This window comes from Sciurus vulgaris, assembly GCF_902686455.1.
Source record: "Sciurus vulgaris genome assembly, chromosome: 2".
In the NCBI taxonomy this organism is placed as follows: Eukaryota; Metazoa; Chordata; class Mammalia; order Rodentia; family Sciuridae; genus Sciurus; species Sciurus vulgaris.
The window spans coordinates 13,415,276-13,441,332 of record NC_136462.1 but is presented as its reverse complement, the minus strand read 5'-3'; the positions used below and the strand labels follow the sequence as shown (position 1 = coordinate 13,441,332).

The 26,057-nt window shown below is 56.0% G+C and overlaps 1 protein-coding gene across 3 annotated transcripts in view; it reads left to right on the top strand.

Moving 5' to 3' along the window:
- Window positions 1-24,135, top strand: part of RIN3 (Ras and Rab interactor 3) — a 108,535-nt gene extending 84,400 nt beyond the window's left edge. For all 3 annotated transcript variants that reach the window (XM_079127622.1, XM_079127624.1, XM_079127623.1), the window contains 4 exons: window positions 131-439; window positions 13,387-13,518; window positions 20,570-20,733; window positions 23,397-24,135. In XM_079127622.1, coding sequence (XP_078983748.1) covers window positions 131-439; window positions 13,387-13,518; window positions 20,570-20,733; window positions 23,397-23,717 — 926 coding nt within the window. In that variant the 3' untranslated portion in view covers window positions 23,718-24,135. The remainder of the gene's footprint in view (window positions 1-130; window positions 440-13,386; window positions 13,519-20,569; window positions 20,734-23,396) is intronic.
- The last annotated feature ends 1,922 nt before the right edge of the window (window positions 24,136-26,057 follow it).

Genomic DNA, 26,057 nt, shown 5'->3' with positions numbered 1-26,057 from the left:
AGGCGCTGCACTGTCCCACACGTCAGAACCACGGGGTCTGACCACTGGGCTGTGCGAGTGTCCTTCCAGGGACTGGGTGGCAGGGTCCCCCCCCGCCAGTCTCCTTACCCTCCGCCCCGGCCACCCACAGAGGCCATCGTGGAGTCGGCCTTGTCCAAGTGCGTGCTGAAGCCCCTGAAGGAGGCCGTCAATGCCAGCCTGCACGAGATCCACACCCGGGATGGCTCGCTGCAGCAGCTCAAGGACAACCAGCTGGTGATCCTGTCCACCACCACCACGGACCTGGGTGTGACCACCAGCGTGCCCGAGGTGCCTGTCATGGAGAAGATCCTGCAGAAGCTGTGCAGCATGCACAAGGCCTACTCACCCGAGAAGAAGATCTCCATCCTCCTCAAGACCTGCAAGCTCATCTACGACTCCATGGCCCTCGGCAGCCCAGGTAGGTCTGGCCTGCAGAGCCCTGGAGGCCACCCAGAGTCACAGGCCCCCAGAGGGGTGGGCTGGGCATGGGGCTGGTGTGCACCTGGGGCTGGGCAATCCGGCACCTCCCGGGGTGACCTGGGACAGGGAAGCCGTGATGGGCTGCTGTCCTGGAGGCGGGCGAGAGAGCCAGGCCGGAGGGGCTTTGTGGGCATTAGTGTGCTGGGGCTGGTGAAGCACAGACCACAGCCAGCGCTGTGGCCGGAACAGGAGAAACGGATCGTCTGTCCCCGCAGTGCCGGGGGCTAGAAGGCCGAGGTCAACGCGGGGCAGGGCTGTGCCCCCTCTAAGGACAGGGAGCCGTCTGCACCCGCCTCCCTCCTGCTTGCTCTGCCTTCTGCACTTGCGTCCCCTGCAGGTGTGTCTGTGCCCAGATTTCCCCTTTGCCAGGACACGGGTCACGTTGCATGAGGGGCTTCTCTGCTCCACCATGACCACATCCCAGCTAAGTGTGTCTGCAACAGCCCTATGTCCAAGTGCAGCCTGGTTCCTGTCGAGGGCTAGCTCCTCCACCTGAGTTTGGAAGGGACACGATCCCACCATGACAGGTGCCCTCTGTGGTCGGTTTTGAAGGACCCGCAGGTCAGCGATGCTGGCCTGCTCGGGCACGCCGCACTGCTGGGAGTCTGTGTTCAGAGGTGGTCAGTTGAAGGCCCGCATTTGGGCACAGCAGTGCCCGTCTGCTGGCGGTGGGCTGCCAGCGGGTGGGGGCTAACAGGCTTCCCCAGGCTTGCGTGGCCATGGCCAGGTCCAGTACAGCAAGGGAAGCCCATGGAGACCTGGCCTGCACAGGCGCACTGACACATTTCTCCGGCTTGTTTACTCACAAGATGAGCCGGATTCGAGGGGTGAGGAACACTTCCCCTCTCAGTGACAAGATCTGCAAAACCACAGCGCCAGGGGTGCAGAGGGGGAGGGGAGTCACTGGGATGGTTTCTAATCTGTTCCTTCGCCCCAGCACTCCTCCAGGCAGGCGAGCAGGCGGGGCGCACCTGAGTAAACAGGGCACTCGGGGGGCCCCAGTCACTCCCTCAGCTGCATTCCCATGTGCAGTGAGTGACACATCTAACTGTACATGGCAGCCATGGTAGTGGAGAATGCAAAGATTGTCGCCTCTACAACCACATAGAACTGAGTTCAAATTCCTGGTCTGGAGCTGGGAAGTAGATAGGTGGCAGAGTGTTTGCCCGCAGTTGTCACCTTCCTTACATGGTCTAATGAGGGGCGACATTCACTGCTGGACCTTGGCCTCCTGGCAGGGGGAATCAAGGCCAAGGGCACCGCAGACCCTCAGACATGATCAGGGAGTCAGATGGCTGCAACCGGGAAAGGGCTCCATGCCCAGTGATTCCTGGTTTACCTCAGGCTTCCTGGAATTCTGTTAAAAACCCTGTCACAGGATAAGGACCTTTAAATGCCCGAGGTTTCCAACCGCAGAAGAGCAGGCGCTGGGAGAGGGAGTGGCCTATTTTGAAGAGAAAGGGAGGGAAAGAAAGGGATCTGGGGCAGCGGGGAGCTGAGGGGACAGGAGCTGAAGGGCAGGAGCTGAGGGGACAGGAGCTGAGGGGCAGCAGGTACAGCGGCCGCCTGTGGGGGAATGGAGGCTGGAAACAGCGATTCGGGGTCACCCCAGGACATCACTGCTAGTGAGGAAGGTCAGGCCAGGATCAGGGCTGGTGTGTGTGAAGGTCCTCAGCAAGCATCTCCCGTGGGGGGACAGTGCGCTCCCCTCCTGCCGCTGGCTGAGCCCTGGATGGGGAGCCCAGTGGTTCCCAATTTCGTCTCCGCCGCAGCAGGCCAGGGTCACCCGCTTAAGCCTGGGAGGAAGCTCCCTGAGAAGAGCCGGGGCTTTGGGGTTCACCCACGGGCCTGGGTTTGAGCCCCAGCTTCCATGACTCAGCCTTGGCGGCATCTCATCAGCCTCTGCAGGTGCGTCGAGTGCATGAGACCCTTCAGGTGCTGCTTGAGGGCAGAGGGTGGGCAGCCCCGGGAGCACTGGGCGCCAGGGCACTCGGGACTTACCTCCTAGGCCTCAGTCTTCCCACCCATGAAATGGGCTCAGAACGCCCCTCCGGCGTGTGTGTACGTGTTGAGATGCTAGGATACAGGAACCACCACTTCCCCATGTCCCCAGACACACAGAGGCAGAGCCGGTTCGTGGTTTCCAAGCCAGGTTCCACAAGGCGCCCCGGAGGCGGGGCACCAGAGGGACACAAGACAGCTGGGCCCCAGGCGGGCCTCACCACAGACAGATCTGCTGGGACCCGTTTTACACACAGGCTTCCACGTGAGGTTTTGTTTGAAATAAATAGTTCTGTGGCTTTTAAAAAAAAAAAAAAAAAAAAAAAACTTTCATTTGGAAACGATGTCGAACTTGAAACTCTGCGAGCATGTTGGTAACGCGTTGAGAGAGGGACACCCCGTCCCCAGGAATTACCTGCCTGGCTGCGTGCTCTGTGCAGACATGGCTTTCCCTGAATCACACCAGGGTAGGTGACACACTTCGGGGCCTTGACCCGGCGCGCCTTCCCGGGGTGTCATGAAGCACCCGGCCGTCCTGCGTGGCCTGCGCAGTTTTCCATGCGGCAGTTCTGGTTGAGCCTCGTCTGCAGTACCAAGTTGTCACTTGGCTTCACCAGGGCCGTTCTCCTTCCCCACCAGGTCCCGAGAGGCTCTGTGTGCCCGCGTGTGACCGCCTGTCACCGGGCTATTTCCACAGCCTTCTCTTTGTGCTTTATGATGCTGGCATGTTGAGACTGAAACAGGACGTCCTTCCCTGTCCCCAGCTTTCCTTAAAACAGAAACTCCACCTTGGAGCCCCTCAGGTGTTTCCTCCGGATTAGGTGGAGCTCCTGGCTCTGGAGGACTCACACGGCCTGCAGGCGAGGCCCCAGGGGGAGCCCTGGACAGGGCGGCCCAGCCCCAGGCCCGCCTCCCCGACAGGCCACCTTCCCAGAACTCGCCCGCCCGCCCCACTCTGCCCCTGCCTCCCGGCCCTCCCTCCCAGGGCCGCCTTCCCTCCGCCTGTCCCCTGCCTTGGTGCTGGGAGGAGCGGCCCAATGCAGCACCTGCCGGGAATAAAGCAGGGTCTGGCTGCTAGTGGCCTGCTAGAAGAGGAGACTGGGACACAGGAGCTCCAAGTTAGCGGCCACCTGTCCTCTCCAGGAAGATGGCAGCTCTCAGGCCCTCAGTGCTGGTGGGCCAGGATCCAAACCCAGAGTCGCCTGGCTCCAAGCGTCTGCTTCTATATCTTTGCACCAACACACCAGCCTGGGAATGAGCCCCAAGTTTGAGAATCACAGCCAAGTGCGTTTTCCACTACGGCAAGCTTAGGGGCCTGGGTCTGGCAGGTTGGGGAGATGCGGGGGGGCTCCCTTTGTACCCAGGAGCTCACTGGGTTCCTGTGGGCCGCACAAGGCTGGCAGAGAGGGGTTGGATCTTCAGATCCATCTCTCCTATCACGTTGATAAACAAGCCGTTCCCAGCCTGGCCAGGTAGGAGGGAGGTGGGGGCCAGACCTGTCCTAAGGAGGATAAAGAGCAGGGGACACCGAGGGGCTGTGGAAGGCCCAAGTCCACCTTTGGTGCCCTCGGGACCTTGGGGGTGCCACTCAGCTCCGGCCCCGGGGGGTGGAGTACCCCAGCCGGTGGTGGGATGTGGGGCCAGCAGGTGGTGATGGAGCCTGCATCCCACGACACCCACTGCCCAGCAGAGACCAGAAGCCCGGAGTCTGCAGCTGCTTCAGGCGGGGGACAGTGGCTGGGGGAGCGCCTGGGGCAGGGCTCTCGATGGGGACTCCAGGGGTCTGTGACACTGACCACGGGTGGGGACTCAGCATAAAAATCTATGCTAAAAAACATGTAACCCGATTTCTGATGGCCAGTCACCTATTGTTGAAAGGTCGGCCCAGCGTTTGGGAGCCTTTCTTCCCGGGCTTTCTGAGGTTGACATCCCAGGCAGGTGGACAGTCGGCCGCGGACACACCGGCTCCCCGCCAGGTGTGCCTCGTCTGCACCAGGAGAGGTGGGTTTCTCGTTCGTGTCCGGCCAGCCCCATGGTGGACGGGTGTTCCCTGTAGTGGTAGCTCAGGAGTCCATGGCCAGGGAGGCGTCTCAGTGCCCCTGGGCATTGTCATCCAGTGACAAGAGGGAGCACACAGGCCTGGGAGGTCCCAACTTCGCCTTCCCTCCTCACACCTGAAACAGAGTCCAGGCGATTATGGGACGCCTTACCCTCCCGTCTTTGATGATGATCAGGTCAAGGGTCCCACCCCAGTCACACCGTGCTGCCACCTCGTGCGGGGGAGACCCCATTATCATCCCCAGTTTAGAAACTGAGGCTCGGGGGTCCCCACACTCAGGGTCACTGCTGAGCAGCGAGTGGTGGGCCAGGGACTTGGACCCAGCCCCAAGCTCAGCCCCGTGCCTCCTAGGCTGGCCTCCTCAGGGTGCCCAGAGGTCAGAGATGGCCCCAGGAAAGGCAGGCCCAGGCTGCAGGCGGAGTTTGGCTGCCCCTGCAGCCTCTTGCCTTTCAAACCAGGCTGGAACTTGTGGCTCCAGGTCCCTGAGCCCTCAGCCTGCAGAGCTGCCCGGCTGGTGGGATGAGCTCTCCAGGGAAGGCCCAGGGACCTGGGTGACGGCCTCAGGGATGCTGCATGCAGAGCAGAACTTAGACTCCACCAGCATCTGTGCAACGGGCAGGCAGGCGCTCGGCGGGAGAGGGGCTGCGTGCCCTTGTGCAGCTGAGAGTTCAGACCAGACCCACAGTTTGCAAACTGGTCCTGGAAGACTGGAGGTCAGAGACATGGTTGGGAGTCGCCTTGAAGTGAAGGAGGGGACAGTCAAGAGGAAACAGGCAGACCAACCCTGCTGCCCCCACCCTGGGTCAACCAGAGAAGCAGAGAAGCAGAGGAGTCGTGCACACGATGCCCGGTAACACGGGCCCTTCGCGGCGAAGCGAGTTCAAAATCCCCTGGGCTAGACGCTGCATTCTACCATCGATGTGCTCATCAGATAAGGTCATTCGTTGATACAGTTGTTAATGGCAAAACCCAGGAGGGCCCAGTCCCTGTCTTGAGGATGGTCCCAATGGAGGCAAAAAATGGAGCATCAGACAAACAGCAATCGTGCGCGAGCACTTAGGCTCAGTCATTCGATTAGCAAATATATTTATGAAACGCCAGTGGTGGGCCAGGCCCCGCCCAGGCCTGGGTTACAAACACAGCAAGGCAAAGTCCGGACGACCCTGCAGGGGGGTACAGAGAGTCAACAGGGAGTGGAAACCGGAGGGCATAAAGCATGGTGAGGCTCTGGGAGTCCGTGGAGTTGCTCTGTGGGCCCGGTGGCACCACGCGGAGTTAATGTCTGCTAGTTATTTTTGCACTCCACAGTGACAGGACGCAGGAAACCCATTATGAGAGCATCAAGCCTCATTGGTGGGGGTCTTCAGGAAAGATTTCTGGGAGAAAGGGAGTTGCTTTAAGCTGGAGGCAAGGTGCAGGGCAAAGGTCAAAGCAGATCAGTCCTGTGCCTGATGCTGCCCCAGGAATGTTGCACCAGCACCTGCTTTCAGTAGGAAACCGGTCAGCAAAACTAGGGGCCAAGGTAGTTATGACAAGAGGATAAATCCTCTCCTGTAGATCAGGGGCCTGCACGCTCTGGCCCACCACCTGACTTTATAAACAAATTTTTATTGAAATGCAGCCGCATTTGTTCATTTACACAGTATCTAGGGCTATTGCTGTGACATCGACTCAGTTTTACACATTGGGATAGAGACCGTGTGCTGTGTGAAACTAAAAGTTCTTACCTGGCCCTTTGCAGAAAGCATTTGCTAACACTTCTTTAGATAATGCTTCCCAAGCAACCAGACCTCATTTCCGCTCTCATCTGATGCTCTAACAGCTCTGCATAATGCCATGAAGGTACTAATTGCCAGTTTTCAAGTGGGGAAACTGAGGCTCTGAGTGGCTTAGTGAGGGACCCTCAGTCACACACACCTTGGCTGGCAGTCAGGGCCTCCTAATCCCCACGGTCTGCATGACCAGGCTGCGCACTCTCCAACTCAGTCTTATCAGCAAGAGAGCTCTCCTCCTCCACGAGCTCCCCACCCAGGAAACATGGGAAGGCCCAGCCAGCCCTTTCCAGCGTGGTCCCCCTGCCTACAGATGGCAACCAGATGGAACGTGGCAAAAAAGAAAGAAATCACCAGGAAACGCAGACTGCGGCCAGCAGGGTTTCAGATGCATGGCCAGCGGTGTGAGCTCAGATCCACATGGCACGACGTCCAGACCACGGAAGATTGTGCTGCCACCCTGTCCCAGCAGCCCACTGTGCGCAGGCTGAGTCCGAGCCTTGGGCTCCAGGCTTCCCAGGAAGCCCTAGCTGCTCCCTGAGGGTGGGCTGAAGCCCTGGCGTGAGGACGTCTCTCACCCACAGCACGGGGAGAAGACCCAGATTCCAGTCCCAGCTCCACGGGGGACCAGCTTGGGGCTCAGAGCAAACGTCACCAGCTCCGGACCTCAGCTATCTTGCGGTGAGGTTGGACCTGTTGACTCTGAGGTCGCTGGTGTGCAGGAATGGACCCGTACCGGTTTATGGGAGCTCACCACGTGATTTTCTTCCATCCGTGTTCAAGGTGGTACCTTGAGACTGGCCTTTGTGGAAACTGGCAAACACGGCCAGTAGGAGTTTTTGTTTTTATTTTTCTTCCAAAAGCCAACTGTGAAGCATCTTCCAGCACAGCGTGTGGAAGGTCCACCACAGACCCCAGCATCTGTGACTGTGACCCCAACCGTGGGCCCAACGACAGAGGGCCCCCAAGGAAGAGGGAGGCCACCCAGCTTTGCCTCTAGGGACTGAGGGAAGCCGGCTCCTTGATGGCATGGGGGGTCCCGGGAAGGGCTGCTCTCCAGAGGTAGACGTGCCAGGCCTCTGATAGGCAAGGACGTGCCAGGCCTCTGATGGGCAAGGACGCCCTGGGGCTCTGCAGAGGCCTGGCCCAGTCAGGGCTCTGGGGTCTTGCTGGGAGCTCAGCATTCATTCATACGATGACCCCATACTACTTCCTGTACTCCTGCATGTGCTGGGCAGGCTGTGGCCTCTGGGGAGATGGGGATGCAGTGCTTGTGGGTAACTGGAGAGGCAGATGTGGGAATGGGGGTGTCTCCCGTAGCAGGCAGCTGAACACACGGGGCAGAAACAAGGATACCGGCCCCAAGCCCTGTGGGAGGGTCAGCGGAATTCCTCAAGGAGGGGGAGGACAGAAGATGAGGGCGAAGGACATTCTGTCCCCAGGGGCACAAAGTCCATCTTGAGAGAGACTCCTTCTCCACCTGTCTCCAGGGTACCACCTGACCCAGCCTCTCGGTCCCTCACTCTGGGACTCAAGTCCCTAGTCCTGGAGCCTGTCTGGCCCTACGGGACCCTAGCTGGACCATCCTGGGGCTGAAAGTCACTGTGAGATTTGGGGATGGGTAATTCCCTGTTACGGAGCTGTCGTGAGCATTGGAGGACAGTTCTCAGCACCCCAGACCTGGAACCCAAGAGGCCTTGCCAGGTGTCCCCTAGGGGGCAGCATACCAGCTTGTCTGGTCATGGAAAGTTCTTAAAGGCGCAGGACTGTCACGGCTGCACAGTGGCCCCTGCCTTGTCCCCTGTCCCGCAAGTCAAAACAGAATCAAGATCTGCACACCATCAGTTGATAATCAAATAAACCAAGCACTGAACCGTCTTTCCTGGGAGCCTCAGTCGTGCCTCAGGCTCATGAAGGAGACTCATGCTGCAGGGTGGGGAGGACACAGAGGCTGGAAGAGGCCAGGGCTGAAACTCAGAGCCAGAGGAACCAATGTTCCCTGTTCCCCTCGGCAGGGGCTTCCCTGGGGACATGGGGGCAACACCCCACGCACCTCCTGCTGTATAATCCTCACGAAAGCCCACAGGATGGTCTGTAGCTTGGGCCACTGGCAATGCCTAGGCACATGGCGGGGATTGAAACGGAGCTTCATTTCCCTCTCCGACGCCCCTGCAGTGTTCAGGCCCCCACCCTGTCCTCAGGGACCCAGGCTCCTTCTACCTGGCTGCGCCACCACCCTCCCAGCTTTCCTCCACCCACGTGCTCCTCCCCCTTAAGGGCAAACCTGGAAGTTGGATGCCCACCTTCCTCTGAGCCCTTAAGCTAGAACTTCCGAGCAAGGCCGCACCTAGCTGCAAGGGAAGCTGGGAAATGTAGTCTATGTTGGGAGGCCATGTCCCAGTTAGCCAGGAGTCCTCTCACCATGGAAATTCAGAGAGACTGGATGATACAGGAGGAAGGGAGCAGTCCAGAGTCTCCAGCACTCCCGCTGGCCTGAAGCAGGACTGAGCTGGCCAGGAACCCAAAGCCCGTGGCCCGCCGTCCGTGACCCCGAGGTCACAGCCCCTGGCTTTAGACTTGGGAGGGCCTGAAGGCAGGGCCAGCTCTGGCCCTCTCCTCCTGCCTCACTGTGCACAGGCCCCACACCAGTACCTCATAGGGCTGCCAGACACCAAGTACTGGTCGAATGCCAGCTCCTGCCCCGGACCCCTCCCACCAGGGAGGACTTGGGTGAAGGGGGTGAGATTCTCACCTTAGGTACAGACTGTAAGGGGCCCCCAAGAGCCCAGCAATGGAGATGCATTTTATGTGTGCGTGCGTGTACGCAGGTATTTGAAAGCAATCTGGTGGTTTTTGTGTGTGCATGAGGTCATGTGACCAAGATGTCTATAATTCCCGACTTTCTCCTCCCTAGGAGGCAGCTGGGTACCCACTCACCGTCACTCTCCCTTCCGGCTGCCCCAGCCCAGCCCCTGGCAGCCACAAATCTGCTTTCTGTCTTGTACATCTGCCTGTTCTGGACATTGCTCATAAATAGCACAGACAGCAGGTAGTCTTGGGTGACCACTTCTTTCACGTAGGAGATTTTCAAGGTCTCTGTGTCCTAGCATATGTGTCATTATTTGATTCCTTTTTTTTTTTTTTTAACTATTTTTAAAAAATGCTTTACAGGCTGCATTTTGATTCGTTGTACACAAATGGGGTACAACGTTTCATCTCTATGATTGTGCTCAATGTAGATTCACAACATTCTTGTAACTATACATGTACATAGGATAGTGCTATCTGTCTCATTCCACCACTTTTTAAACCCCCGCCTCCTCCTCCCTCTCATATTCCTCTATGTAACCTAAAGTTCCTCCATTCTTCTCTCACCCCCCATCCCCCGACCCCCATTATATATCATCATCCACTTACCAGGGAAAACATTTGGCCTTTGGTTTCTTGGGATTGACTTATTTCCCTTAGCATGATATTCTCCAATTCCATCCATTTACCTGCAAATGCCATAATATTATTCTTCTTTATGGCTGAATAATATTCCATTGTGTATATATACCAGTTTCTTTATCCATTCATCTGTTGAAGGGCATCTAGGTTGGTTCCACAATCTAGCTACTGTGAATTGAGCTGCCATGAACATTGATGTGGTTCCATTACTATAGTATGTGAGACCGTGCACTAAATAGAAGACAGAGTAGGCCTGAATCTTCATCAATGTTGGCTTAGGACCAGACTTCCTTAACAAGACTCCCAAAGCACAAGAAATCAAAGTAAGAATCAATAAATGGGATGGATTCAAATTAAAAAGCTTTTTCTCAGCAAAGGATACAATCTATAATGTGAAAAGAGAGCCTACAGAGTGGGAGAAAATCTTTTCCACACGCACTTCAGATAGAGCACTAATCTCCTAAATTTATAAAGAACTTACAAAACTTTACACCAAAAATACAAAGAACCCAATCAATAAATGGGCCAAGGAACTGGACAGACACTTTACAGAAGAAGATATACAGGTGATTAACAAATATATGAAAAAGTGCTCAATATCTCTAGTAATTAGAGAAATGCAAATTAAAACCCTGAGATTTCATCTCACTCCAATTAGAATGGCTGTTATTAAGAACACAAGCAATAGGTGTTGGTGAGGATGTGGGGAAAAGGCACACTCATACATTGCTGGTGAAGTTGCAGATTGGTGCTGCCACTCTGGAAAGCAGTGTGGAGATTCCTCAGAAAGCTTGGAATGGACCCACCTTTTGACCCAGTAATCCTACTCCTTGGTTTATACCCAAAGGACCTAAAATTAGAATATTTGGTTCCTTTTTATTCCCAAGTGGTGTCCCACTGTATGGCTGTACCACATTGTATCTGTTCATTAACCAGAACTAAACATCTGGGCAATCTCTGCTTTGGGGCTATTATAAATAATTCTGCCATGAACACGTGTGTACAAGTCATCGTGTAGATATCATGTTTTCATTTCTCTCAGATATGGAACTGGGCATGGAATTTGGGGGTCGTGTGGCAAGATAAGTAATTTTTAATGCAATATTTCACTTTTTCGTGCCCGTGTGTGTGTGTGCTGGGATGGAACCCAGGGCCTCGTGCATGCTAGGCGAGTGCTCTACCCCTGAGCTGCACCTGCAGACCTTAATTCAAGTATTTTAAAACATAATAATTCATGCAAAAATCCACAATGAACAAAATATCAAACTTTTAAATAAACACAGGCTGTGCCACAGGAACAGTCATTTCCAATCCGCCCGTGGCTGCCAGGCCGCGTGACTGTGTGAGGGCGGATGACGGTGTACGTACCAGTCGGAGACACGGGATTTTGCTTGCAGTGTTTGGGTAGTGTTTGGTTTGGTTTGGTTTTAATTGTAGATCATCCGTTAACTTTTTCTACTGGGTTCAAAATATGAGCAGCCACTTTGACTCGGGCCACTCTATGTCCATGGACCGGCCAACTGTGCCATTTCAGTCTACTCTCTGGGCACCGCATCTCAACCTCTCTGCCAAGGTTAGAGGAGGCAAGGAACTTCTCCTGGCCCACTGCTACTGAGTGGTAGAGTTGGGATTTGGATCCAGGCCCAGGCCTAAGGCCAGAGGCCAGCCCTTCACACTCAGGACTCCAGAATAGGGTAGGCCAAGGGACAGTCCCTGGAGCCCCGGAATCTGGCTCCCAGGAACTGGCAATCGCTGAGAGATTGTTCCATATGGCCTGGAGTATGTGGTTTCCGTGCAGTGGCTCCCCGCCAGAATGTTCAGGTCCTGCTGGGATGACCGGCTAGAGCAGAGCGGCTTCCTCAACTCCATGCCATCCTGCCTCTCATGGAAGAAGCTCCTCCCAGCACCCCTGTTACCATGGGACTATGAATAAAGGACAGGTGGGCTCTTCCATCTTTGTTAGAGCCAGATCTTAGCGTGGCTTAGTCCCTCACACCCCCTGATTCACAAGAGATCATTGTCTCCTGTGGTTTTTTCTATTAAATAAGCGTCTTAGCGATTCATTTATAACTGGCCCATCCCTGCGACAGAAACCCTTTCCCTCACCCACACTGGACGTGTGACAAGTCTTGCCCTCGACTGCAGCTTAACATAGTGACATGAAAATCCCTGTGAAATGTTCCCGTGTGTGCCACAGGGACTTGCTGATCATGGCTCATGGCCCCCAGATGAAGCCCCATGCAAAAATTTTATTTTAGAGCTAAGGGTTAGAAAAATAATTTGGTTCCCCCAAGACACAACTCTGTCTTCTCTTGAACAATGAGGAAACTCAAAGTCAGATTTACAACTCTAAAGGAGCAACTGCCTAGGTCCTTGTTTATTTGGGTTTCATTTTTCCTGGAATTCTTCTCATACTTGACATTAGTCTTGATATTTAAATTATTATTTTGATTTTCATGTCGTAAGTTGTATTTCCCTAAATCCTTCGTAAAATGTGTCAAGTGGAAATAAATCTTTTGAAAGAAGCGTAAGTTGCTTAGTAAGTGCTCAGGCTGATTAATAGTCTCCCCAAAACACAGAAGGCCGCTGCACTGCTGCAGACCTTTCTGGGGTCACAGGCTGCCCTGTAGCCTCTGGCTGAGCCCAGACCTGTGCTGATCTCCTTCGGTTAGAGGAAGCGGGAAGCTGGACTTGACCCACAAGGCCACACCCACCGTCCAGAGCCTCGCTGTGGGGCTTCTTTCCCAGGTGTGCTCCAGAGGCAGGCTGGCTGCCAGGAAGGACCCCAGGGCCTTCTGTGCCTGTGTGAACTCACATCCAAACTCCAGTTTTCTGTGGCCACAGGGAAAGTCCTCAGAGCCAGCCCAGGGACAAACTGGGGCAGTCCCTTTTGGTCCCAGCTTCCACTCTCCTTTCTGCCTCTGTTCCTTACTGGGGACCTTCCTCCTGCCTTGTGAGGGATCGCTGGCAGTTGGGCTGCTCTGAGCCCGGGAGCATCTCCCCCAAAGGCAGCTGCCAGTCGTTGCCTGGGCTTGCAGGGAAGGCCCCTCGGGAAAGGCTGAAGATTTCGGGGTGACAGAGCAAGGTGAGCTCACAGGCCTCAGCATCTGGCTGACTAAGGTTTCTCTTTTGCAGGTGGGGAGGGAGATGCATGGTTAGCAGGGACGGGGACCTTCCCAGAAGTCTTGGGTGTGAGGCAGACAGCTGCCTCTGGGCGGGTCTGTGAATAAATGTGATGTGATCTTGGGGTGACAGTTTGATGTAAGTGATTCTGTGAGTTTTTTTTTTTTTTAATGTTCTTATTATAGTTATGCAAAATGGTGGGGTTCATAATCATACATGTGTGGAATATAATTTGCCCCCATTTCAGTTCCCAGAAAGGGGAAGGGGCTGGGTTCTTGCTCACCTCCCACGAGAGCACTTTCTCAGTTCCTTATTCTCAGACCTGCCCTGGGCCTCGGGCCCCTGAGGAGGATGAGCCCAGGGACAGAGTGGGCACGTTCCCCTCCCAGGGGTGACCACCCCATCAGCAAGCCACGACCCCTCACCCAGCAGGGAGGGCTGCCAGGGCCCTGGTCTCACCGATTCCTTCTTGCTCCCCAGGGAAGCCCTACGGCGCGGACGACTTCCTGCCGGTGCTCATGTACGTGCTGGCCCGCAGCAACCTGACGGAGATGCTGCTCAGCGTGGAGTACATGATGGAGCTCATGGACCCCGCCCTGCAGCTGGGGGAGGGTGAGTCCACAGCCGCCCACCTCACGCCCGGGTCCTGGGGACGGGAAGGTGCAGGCCATGCCTGGGTGAGCTCACAGGCCAGGAGGGGAGAGGAGATGGTCAGAGAAGATGTCCTCGTCACTCAAGAGAGCTTGAATGGAGGGGAGCCCAGAGGGGACCGGAGCACATGTCCCAGACGGGCAGTCAGGGAGTGCTTCCTGGAGGGGGTGATGCTGAGCAGAGCGTTGGAGGATGAACAGGACTCGGCAGATAAAATTGGAGAGGGGCATTCCTCCCAGAGGGGACAGCAGAGGTAGCGTAAAAGCCGGGCAGTGCCCACATGAGGAACCTGACAGGGAGTGATTAGCTCTTCCAGTGGCCCAGGGGACACTCGGCCCTACTCACCCAGCCCTGCTCAGGACCTCTGTTGGGGGGCAGCGTTACTGCAAGGGCCCTGCACCCACCCGCAGTCCCCCTTCCCCTCGCCTCCTTCCCTCCTCTTCCTCCCACCCACGGAGCCTCAGCCACCCTGCAACCAAGAATCCCTTGAAGTGCAGCTGAGACTCTGAGACTCAGCCACAAAGAACTGAGCGGGACACCCAGGCCCCCGTGTCTCTTTGGGCTTTGTGGTTCTTGAGATTAGCTCACTCTCTTTGCATCTATTTGCATTTTTAGCATGTCTCTGGGGTGACAGTTTGATGTAAGTGGTTCTGTGAGTTTTTTTAAATGTTTTTGTTATAGTTATGCAAAATAGTGGAGTCGTCTTGACATAATCATACATGCATGGAATATAATCTGCCCCATTGCAGTCTCCCATACCTCCACTTTCCTCCCTCCTGCTTCCCTCAATTCTGTGAGTTCTCAAAAGATCAGGGAGCCATGAACTTTACTGTCTATCATATGTAACTGTGGATCGTGGCTCTGGAGTCTCTGCAGCTACTTTCCTCTCTTCTAGTTAAATGTTTCCTGCAGGTGGAGCAACTTGTCATTCAGGAGGTCTAGGAACTCAGGAGAAGCCAAATTTTTTTAGTCCCTCCATCCACCCAACCACCCATCTATCCATCCACCCATCCACTCATCTAATCATCCATCCATCCATCAACTCATCTATCCACCCACCCATCCATACATACATCCATTCATCCAATCATCCATCCATCCACATAAACATCATCTACCCATCTGATCATCAACCCGTCCATCCATTCATCAACTCACCCATCCACTCATCTAATCATCCATCCATTCGTCAACTCATCCATCCATCCACACATCCATCCATCCATCCATCCACCCATCCATCAACTCATCCATCCATTGACATATCCATCCATCCATCCACTCATTCATCCATCCACACATCCATCCATCCACCCATCCAATCACCCCATCTATCCATTCATCAATTCATCCATTTATCCACATATCCATCCATCCATCCACTCATTCATCCACCTACTCATCCAATCACCCATCCACCCACCTATTCATCAACTCATCCATTCACACATCCATCCAGCCCTCCAGCCAGCCATCCAGCCATCCACTCATCCATCCCTCCATCCACACATCCATTTGCCCATCCAGTCGTCCATACCAGACACTGGGCTATAGTGCAGGGTTGATAGCCTTGCGAGAATGAGTGAGCACCTCATTCATCCTACACTTAGGGACTTCCGCCTCCTCTGGTCTTCCACTTAGATTTCAGCAACCCCAAGCATGCTCATGGAAGCACTGTAGGCTGAGGAGGTTGGGAGGAGTCTCCAGGCAATACTGACCTGTCTCCCACAGGCCCCACCAGCTTGAGGTAAAGAATGGAAGGGTCAGAGACTGTGAGCCCAACTGGGCTTATAGTCCCTAAGCAACCTGGCCAGTGCTTCTAGCAGGAATCTTCACCATGGCCTTGGGCTGCCCTATGTGTGACCTCTGAACGTCAAGACGTTTACATGTCAAAAATGACGATAATAGAAGATAACAATAAACCAGGAAAAAGTGTTCCTTCAAATCAGTAAAACAAGAATTAACAGCCTCAATATGTAAAAGACTCTTAGACATCAACAAGAAATGCATTAAGACTCTTAATAAGAGCCATTGATTCGTTCATTCGAGAGATGTTACTGAGCTTCTTCTACTTTGTAGAGTTTCTCATAGTTTCCCTCCAGGGGAGGATCAAACCTCAAACAGGTTAAACCAATGAGGAAACCAGATCATTTCACACCCGATCCCATGTGATGAGTACTGAGAAGAGATGAAGTGGCCAGTGGGACAGAGGCTGGGTCAGAGGGACACCGTGACCAAGGAAAGTCCTGAGTGCAGAGACTTAGCAACTTCTCTCAACATTTTTTCCATTTTCTAAATTTTCCACAGTGACCATGTGCTGCTGACATGCCTCAGGAAAAGTCATATAAAAGTCCTGCCAAAAGAATGACACAGACCCTCCAGGGTTGGGACATTTGAGACAATGTCCATGGAAGTTCCTACAGGGCGAAAGGGTAGAAGGAGGTCCTAGGCTCTGGGCGGATGTCTGGGTGGCTGGCCGTCCAGGAGTGGTGGCCACCAGGACTCCTACCCTGGCCTCAGCCTGAATCCTTGTGGCCAAGGGCTCCGGCTGGGGCAGGCAGGACCACAGCCTTCTCCGTGGACCTGAATCTCCCTTCCCAACCTGCCGTGGCCTCAAGGGCTCCTTCTTCCCATTCCCAGGAGCCTAACAGGATTGGGTGGAGAAGACAAGGCCCCTTAGATAGGAGATCTGGACTGTTCTGGGCTACCTTAGGCACCTTTGAGACCCAGAGAAGTCCACATCCTCCATAAAGGTCTGAAAGTGTCCACAGGTTCTGACCCGAGGCTCCTGAAGACCCTGCAGCCTGCCTCTGTCAGACCCGGGCAGTCAGAGCCTTCACCCACCTCTTGTCCCGCAGGGTGGCCTCCAGGGCACCCGCAAGGTGTTCGCCAGGATAAAGGTGCAGGCAGGGCACAGCCCCGCCACCCACAGCAGTGTCAGAACCACCCTTGGCAGTTCCAAGGGCCAGAGGGCAGAGTTCATGATCACCCAGAGCAGCGGTGACTCTCTGACCCTCCCTCTGCCCCATTCCAGAATCTGGTGTGGGAGGTCACGCCCAGGACAGGCCCAGCCTCACAGCTGTTTGCCTCTGTGCCAAGATGGCCGTGGGGGCTCCAGAATGGGCAGGGATTTCCACCTTTCAACAGCCTCAACCCTCCCAAGGTCCAGAAGTTTCTGGGCCCAAGGAGAGAAGGGCAGCGGGAGGGGGTGGATTTGAGTGTCCCCTGCTCAGCCTCATCTCAGGTGAGCAGTGGTGCGAAGGACCTCCATCACCTCTGCCCTGAGAAGCAGGTGAGAAGAGGGTCCCACCCTTGGGCGCAGGAAAAGGGTGAGAGAGGAGACACAGCCCCCATGGGTGCAGGGTCCTGCGCTTCTTGCTCAGAGATGCTTGGGACAGGGACAGGCCCTCCAGACCCCAGTTCTGGGAATTAAGTTGCTTGAACCTAAACAAACTAAGAGGGTGGCGTCTACAGAGCAGTCTGGAGGCTGGTTCTGGAGCCCAGTTCCACCTCTGACTGGCTGGAGGACCTGGGCGGGTCATCTAACCTCTCTGGCTGGGCACAGCGAAGGTGTTGGCTAGATTGGGCGCCCCAGCCTTCTGCCAGGGTAGCTAAGCGTTGTGCTGCCAAGACAGTTGTGGGCTGCCAAGACAGAAACCACAAATGGGCAGCCTCTGAACCACAGAAACTCGTTTCTTATGTGCCGGAGGCTGGAAGCCCAGGATCCAGGGATTGGCAGATTCGGTGTCTGGTGAGGGCCCTTCCTCTTCGATGCTGTGTCCTCGAATGGTCAAAGGGACATGGCCGTTCTCGGGCCCTCTTTTATAAGGGCACTACTCTGATTCAGGAGGACTCCCCCTTGTGACCTAGTAGCCTCTGACTCCTAATGTCATCCACTGCAGGGGTGCAGTGGGGGAGTGGAGGACGGTGCCACGTGGGCATTGCCAGTCCAGACCAGAGCCTGGAGCCGGCTCCCCCTTCCTGAGTTGTGTGTCCTGTGAACAGAACGCCTGCCAGCCAGACTGTGTGCTCTGGAGGTTCTTTGGAGCCTGTTCCAGGGGACGTCATTTAGCAAAGGCCAGCCACTGGGCCCGGCCGTTTGCAGTAGGCCTTCGAGGCAGAGGAGATCAGAGGCTTCCCCTAGGCTGAGCGGGGTGGTGGGACCCGGCCCCCTCTAGATCTTCCACTGCTCCCAACACTTGGAAATAAGTCGGGGGGCAGACAGGAGACCTGGGCACTGGCTGGGCATCTGGCTGGAGCTACCCAGAATTCAAGCCTGCCCCACAAGTGCCCTCAGGGACTCCTTTGCCCAGGTCCTCTCCACAAGCTGAGTTGCTGAGTTTTCCAACCAAGGGACGGACACACCCAAGTCCCCAGAACACACACTGGTGTCACCCACCACCTAGTGGTCCCAGCAGGTACTGCATGGCTCCCCGCCAAGGAAAGATGACTTGGAGGGCTACGGCTGGGAGAAGGCAGAGCTCCAGGGGGCAAGAGGGCCTGGAGGGGCCTGGAGTTCCTCCCCTTCCCCCTGAAGGGCGAGGAGTCTCCCAACACTCTGAGGTCACACAGCCACACATGCTGCCCATGGGTCACTAAGTCCTGCGCCTCGCACGCTTCATTCTTCTCACTGGCTCTTCACAATGATGTGGGATTTGCAGATGAGGAAACCGAGGCATAGAGAAGATAGTGGCTGGGTGGCTGGCCCAGGATTACAGGACTGGGTGCCAAAGGGCAGGGGCCGTGCCCTGTTCCCTGACTCCAGACTGACATCTTCAACCAGGCCACTGCACTCTGTAGGACAGAGTCCCGGACAGGAAGAGGGCTGTGTACCTAGGGACATGGACTCAGGGCAGCAAGGGCTGGAGGCACCGGAGACACTTGGCCACTCAGGCTCAGAGCCCAGCTGGAAGGGAGGCATGAGTGGCTTCGTGGCCGTGCTCCGATTAGAGTCACCGAGCTAATTTCCACGTTAGTCTTCATGTACTTATCTCAGAAAGTGGCCCTGTTTCCTACACCGCTATGAAAGGGTGGGTGATCCTGTGGCCACAGACTCCTTTATCATGCCCCCTGCCCTCCCTGGCCCAGGTGTGGACTTGGCCCAACTGGTTGTAGAATCTGCAAGAATGATAGGCAGCACCATCCAGGGGGGCAGCTGGGAGGCTTGGGCTGGGAATAACTCGCAGTGTGACTCATAGCGGTTTAATCAGAGCAAGAGGTTAGTCTGTGTTCTTGATCAAGAAGTCCAGGGCACGCGGTTTATAAGGATGGCCATTTGTAGCCCTGCCCTCTGGGAATCTGGACCCAGCTCTTCTCGTCTTTCCTTAGCGTGTGGGCCTTTGTCTTTGTGCCTATCACTTCTGATCACAAGACAGCTGCTGTGCCTCCAGACTCATCTCCGTATTCCAGGCAGGAGGAAGGGGGACAGACAAAAACCCAGAGGGATATATCAACCAAGTCTGTCCCTTTCAAAGGCTTTCCTGGCAGCCTCAGGGCTCCTGTGCATACCTCCCTGGGAGTCTGGGAAATGCATATTTCAGTCTGGTAATAATTCCCCAAATAATAGTGGGGTTCAGTAATTGGGAAGATGGGATTTGGGTCACAATCACAATCAAAAATCATTGTCCTGGCACTAAAAAGGGTCAGGGAGAGAGGTCTGGTGAAGGGCAGGGAAGCCAGGGCCTTGGGAGTGGCAACACTGAGAATCAGAAGATAGCAAGTGCTGAGACCCCCTCCCCTCCAGGCCCTGACCACTGTGTGCCCTCAGCTAAGTCACCCTCCCTCTCTGGGGCTCAGGAAGGTTAATATTTCTCAGACTCTTTAACCACAGGCCCCTAATAAGCTAAGGACAATGAAGTAAGTATCCATGCACAACATTATCTTGTATCTTAAAACTGTATGAAATTTTGCAGTCCGAAGTATCACAAAACTTTGATTACTTCAGAAAACATTAGGGATGAAGAAGATGCATGAATTACTTAAGAAGGTAATATATGATGGAATATTACTCAGCTTTAAAGAAAAACGAATTATGGCATTTGCTGGTAAATGGATGGAGTTGGAGAATATCATGTTAAGCGAAATAAGCCAGTCCCAAAAAACCAAAGGCCAAATGTTTTCTCTGATATGTGGATGCTAATTAACAATAAGGAGGGGTGGGTAGGGAAGAATATAGTTACTTTAGGTAGAGGGGAGAGAAGGGAGGGGAAGGGGGAAGGGGTAAGGAATGATAGTAGAACGAAACAGACATTATTACCTCATGTGCATGCATGACTGATGTCATCCTACAATGTGCACATTCAGAAGAAGGAGAAATTATACTCCATTCATGTATGATTTATCAAAATGCATAAATGCATTGTACTGTTACATATAACTAATTAGAACAAATTTTTTTAAAAAATTAAAAAGAAGGTAAGAAATGAAGAACTGGGTAATTCCAAATGTTTGCTTGTTTTAAATCATTAAAAAATACACAGGAGGCTGGGGTTGTGGCTCAGTGGTAGAGCGCTCACTTAGCACACATGAGGCCCTGGGTTCAATTCTCAGCACCACATCAAAATAAAATTAAGGTTATTGTGTCCACCTGCAACAAAAACAAATTTTTTTTTAAAACTACACGGAATAATTAAAAAGTCCCCTACATCTTTTTAAAAGATATTTTTATAATAGATAGCCACCTGGCTCAGACGGGTGTGATGCAGGAAAAGCTCCCAGTCCCTCCTAGCCCACTTTAAAGGCATCCACGCTTCTGTTTCTTGCCCGTTCTTCACATTTTAAAAATAAGTAAGCGTTTCATTCCGCAGAGGAACCAGTGAAAGGTTTTGGGCAGAGCTGGGCTTGGGGGCGCACGACCGGCTCAGTCTTTGAAGCAGAAGCTGCGACACGGGCGCCCCCTGGCGGCGGGGTGGAGCCTGGAGGAGTGGGCGGGGCCTGGAGGAGTGGGCGGGGCCCGGCGGACTCGGACCAACTCGCTCTTGCCCTAGCTCAACCTCCGCACCCTTGACCGCAGGTTCCTACTATCTGACCACCACCTACGGGGCCCTAGAGCACATCAAGAACTACGACAAGATCACGGTGACCCGGCAGCTGAGTGTGGAGGTGCAGGACTCCATCCACCGCTGGGAGCGAAGGCGCACGCTCAACAAGGCCCGGGCCTCGCGCTCCTCAGTGCAGGTGAGCCTGCGGCGGGTGGTGGGAGAGGGCCGCTGGACCCTGCCCAGACACCATCCTCCCTGCCCAGCTGGCTCAGTAGCTGTGACAGCGACTGGCCGCTCCTTCTAGGCAACCCCGCCCTCAAGGAGGCAGCAGGGCTCCCGCCAGGGGAAGGGACCCCAGTCCTGGCCTGCTAGTTATGTCCAGCCCCCTGCCAGGAACATGGGTAGGCCTGGAAGGGTCCTACCAGCCATGGGTGTTCTGATGGGGCAGTTGAGATGACTGTAGCCCCTGGTGTGCACTAGGGCCCTGCTAGGGCTGGAGATGTGGACCCAAGCTCACCTACAAGCCTTGTCCCTGGGTCCCTGGACCAATGCAGAAGCTCTCGTTTCCCCTTCCTGTCCCCACTGACCAGTGCCCACCCCTCTATCTATACAGACTACATTCAGGCCATTTGAGGCCGGAGTCCTGTCTCCTCTCTGCTCCGGTCACACCCAAGCTGCAACAAACCCAGCCACCCGCAGCTCTCAAACACTGAGCTCAGCTCCCTGGCTGATCAGCCTCCACCCGGCTGCTGTCTCCCCTCTCACCAGCTGTCACACCCAGCCCTCAAGGCAATCCACAGTCTAGCAGCCGGAGGCTTTCCTGATTTCCCCCACAAGCTGGGTGATGCCCTACTCTGTGCCTCGCCATTACAGTACTTATCGCACCACGTTGTAACCCTCTGTGTATAATGCATTACCTCTGGGATGGCAGCACCCATGGTTCACATGTCTCAGGGCTCCAAGCCCAGGACCTGGGACAGAACAGACTGTGGTGTGTGGAAAATGGAGCGGGTTAGGCTAAGAAGCCAGGCAGCAAGCCCAAGCTGTCCATAGCTGTGCAGACACTCCCCTAGCTCCCAGAGCTCGCCAGTCCTGCCTGGTTTTCCAGATGGGCCATCTATAAGAGTCAGAGCCCAGGCCTGGGAGGCAGGAGGCTGGCCCCCGCTCTGTGCTAGCCCGCCGGGTGACCCTGAGCCATCCCTACCTCTCTAGGACTCAGTTGCCCCATTCACACAGCCGACTGTGAAGCAGAGGAGTTCCACCAACCCAGCACGTGTCTGGACTGCCAAGCTAATGTCCCTACTCCTTCCTCTAATTCACTGTACCTTGTAACTGGCTCTCTATGAAGAGGAAGAAGCAGAAAGGCTGTGCATTTAGCTTCTGTCAGTCTTCATGGTTAGATACTCCCACCATGACCGACTTCAGCTCGTACCCCTGATCTTAGAGTTGGAGAGAGACGCGTGCCCTCCCAAGCTGTAGGAGCTCCTGCAGGCTCCACCCACCGGCTCTGGGGGCGTGGATGCTCTCGGTCCAAGCCTGGCCCCAACACTCCTTCCTTCTTCTACCCTGTGGGTTCCTGATGCTGTGCCAGGCAGAGGGTTAGAGAGACAGACGCCCTACCACTGGGAAGATGGGATCTTGGGAGAGAGCCTGGGATGGGGACCGGGAGCCCCTCCACATGATTTCTGGGACCTGGACAGGGCACACTCTCTGTCCCCTCCCAGCACTTCCACTGCTCCCTCTGCATTTCCCTGGGGAATGAAAACCCAGAGCCCAAAGGTCACCAGTAGGAGTCAAGGGCCCTTCGGAGGCCTAACTGGGGGAGGCAAGGGCAGCCCTATGACACCAGGAGAGGGGGTGGGGTAGCAGCAGTGAAGCCCTGACCCAGCCTGGGCCTCACAGGCACCGACTACCTGGCAGTCATTGTCATCTCCCTGGCGGGACAGCTGTGGATCCACCCGTGCTGGCTGTTACCACTGTGTCCACCAGGGGGCAGCCCCGCACACGGCTTCACACCTGCTTTCAGGGTCCTGGGTCCTAGCAGAGGCCGTTCCAGGCTGCACCTGACTTTGGGTACTTCCTCACAGCCTGTCGTGACTGATGTACTCAGTGGACAGTTGAGGAAACAGGCTTCAATAGGTCAAGGTCACAGCAAATGAGAGCAGATTCAAAACCAGGCTTGGGACTCCGTGGCCACACTGTCCTCTTTCCGGGGCTGGTGGAGGGTTGCATGAGTGTGCTGGCCAGCTACTTGCCCACCTTGCTCACTCAGTGCCCTTTCCACCTGTCCTCAACCCTCTGTTCTTCCTCCAGCTCCTCTCCCTCTTTCCCCAAGCCTTCTCCCCAACTCTCCTGTCCCTGCCTGGCCTCTGAGCCCGAGGCAATTCCAGCCCTGAGGGCCTGAACTGCTCCACCTGTCTGAACTGTGGGGTGTTGGGGTGAGGTCCGGACCCCTGGTTTTATTTACACAGCCCTCCAGCATTGCTTCTGGGGCAGGGGCACTCTGGAAAAGATCAGGAAGCCACGGAATGACGAGTGGGTGAGGGAAGACCAGCGAGCCTCTGGACTGACCACCAGGGGGTGCACTGGCTCCTCGTTGCCAGAACTCAAAAGTTAATTACCCGGACAGGTCAGCCCAGTGGGGAGGCGAGGCAGAGGGAAGGGTCACCCAGCAGGCCCAGTTGCAGGACAGGGGAGGGACGCAGGGGCCCTGACCCCCAGCTCCACACCTGCTCCTGCCACCCCTCCAGTCACCCAGCTCCTCACTGCTGGCCCCAGCCCTGGTGTTGGGGTGGGGGCCACGCAGGATGCTTGCTTGGCCCTGCCGGTGACCAGAGCCCCCTCCTTCTCACCCTGCAGGACTTCATCTGTGTGTCATACCTGGAGCCTGAGCAGCAGTCACGGACGCTGGCGTCCCGGGCAGACACAGTGGCCCAGGCGCTGTGCGCACAGTGCGCCGAGAAGTTCGAGGTGACCCAGCCCCAGGAGCACCGGCTCTTCGTGCTGGTGGACGGGCGCTGCTTCCAGCTGGCCGACGAGGCACTGCCACATCGCATCAAGGGCTATCTGCTGCGAAGCGAGCCCAAGCGCGACTTCCACTTCGTGTACCGACCCCTGGATGGTGGCGGGGACAGCGGGAACCCACCCTTCCTGGTGGTGCGGGAGCCCAACTTCCTGTGAGGCCTGGCCTCCAGGGCCCTCGCCGTGGCAGTATTTCCTGAGACTGGTGGGACGGGGACAGGGACGGGCCCTCACTCACCCTACCGCCCAGCTGCACCCGCTCATTCACACATGTGCCCCCACCTCTGGACACACGAGACCCCCGACAGGGTGCCACCTGTGTGCGTGCACACCGCCCACCGAACAGGGTGACCCAAAGCACAAAATAACTGTAAGAATGACATGAAGCAGGAGCCAAGGGCACTTCCTGAGGTGGGGTCATAGCAGAGAGGACATGCTCCTCAATAGAAAGGGACACCAAGGCTCGGAGAGGGAAGAGGCTGTCCAGCCAGCTGCAGCTAACAAGCCACCCCCTGCTCACGCATGGCCCCTCGGGTCATTTCCTCTGCCTCATTGTGCTCACCCCATCCTTGGCCTTTCCAGGCTCGTCATCCAGGGCTGGCTGAAGAGGAAGCACCTGGCCACAGCTGCTCCTCTGCCACTCAGGATGGAGCTGGGATGTTCTGGAAACACCCAGCATCTCAGGAGCATCTCTCAGGGTGTGTGTTGAAGGGACAGGCCCCCTGCCCCTGCCAGGGAGCCTGCCCTCAGCCCCAGTGCCCACAGTCCCCTACAGCACCTGAGCCCCTCCCGAGGCAGCAGATGCCAGGAGCACCAAGCGAGGCCACAGATGCACAGACAAGCCCCACCGCATCCAGGGGAAGCTGACGGGTGTTCCCTGGTGGACACACGGCTGTGGCAGCGGTAGGGGAGGCACTGGGGGAGCTTAATAAAAGCCCTTTTGGAACCGACGTTTCCTTCTCTGGAGGAACTGGAGCCCTGGTGTCCATCCCAGGCCCCTGCCCATCCCGACCCTCCCGGGCGGGGCTTAGAAAGCCCTGCCCCCGCCAGAGCCTGTGGCCCTCGGGGCTCTGGCTCCTGTCCGGCCCTCCGCCCGGCCTCTTCTGCACCCCCACCATCCTTGGGTCTTACCCTCCAGCTGCAGATGACTTCCAGAACCGTCTCCCCTTCCTGCTGCTGCCTCCCAGGCACACCATCCCCTGTGATCTTCAGCTGGTCAGCTCCTACACATCCTTCAAAGCCCACCTCCACCAGGAAGCCTTCCTTGACTCCCCCGTTTGGGCCAGACAGTCCTTTTCCATGTTCCACAGCCCCCTGGCTGGTCCCATGAGGGACGGCCCAGCAGACAGCCGTTGTCTTATCCTCCACTTTCTTCGAGAGATCTGTACTGTTCCTGTCTGTCCTTGGCACCGATTAAAGATGGGTGTTTGTTGGGTACCTGCTTAATGTCAGCTCTTCTAGGTCTTAGGATGGCAGAGGAAGCATGGGGGAGCCCAGGGGCCTCCATGTGAAGGGCGGGCATCCGGGGACGGCAGCCGGGCCTCGCTGAATTAAACCAAGCCGCAGGCTCGCTCAGTGAGTCCCTGAGGCAGGGGCCTCCAGCACGAGCCAACAGGCCCCCCGGACACCCAGGGCAGCTGGGCAGGACCCCCCCAACTGCCAGATGCAGACACTGATCCCAGCCAGGAGACAGCGTGGCTCGAGCTGAGATCTGGTTGCCCGTGTCGGCTCACAACTCCCCTACTTTATTCCAGTTACTCCATGCAGCTGCCCTTTTGGGAGACCAAGAAGAAAGGGGAGACCCCAAGTGGCTTGGGGTGCTGGAATAAGGCACCACCCCCTGGGGGGGGGCTGGAAGTCCCTGATGGGACGGTGGCTCCTGCGGCCTCTCCTCAGCTTGCCATGGCGGGGCGTGGGTGCTGTCCATCAATAAAGCCCTACCCTGGCCCCAAAGATGCCTGGCCTGTGGCGGCCCCCCACACCTTAATGGAATCTGCATGGAATCTGCCCTGGCTGTCACTCCTTCTCACTGGGGGCCAGGCCACGAGGAGCAGGAGCCCGGGAGTGTCCTCTGGGTGTAGCGGGGACTCCACACACAGGAGCCAGTCCCCCCCGCAGCAGCCCCAGGCCAGTCTGGAAGGCTGACCCCTGTCAGCTGATACCCTTGCTGTGCGCACACAGTGGCCGGAAGCCAGCACCAGCCACCAGCTGCTGGGCAGGGTCATCTTGGGAGGGGAAGAGGGAACAGCAGAGACAGGAAGCAGCCCCTGCCTTCACATGGAGCAGGACCTGGGGGAGAAAAGTGCCCACTCAGCGGTGGCTTTTTCTGGTCCCTGTTGCCACAGCATTTGCTGGGAAACGTCTCCTGAGGAGAGCTCTCAGGAAGTGCCTCTGTGCAGCCCCCGCAGCCTGTGACCCACGGGGAACTAGGAGTCTGTGGTTTCAATGCCAGAAACCCACCCAGCAGTCTGGTGGATAAACCTGGCCTAGGGTCAGGGG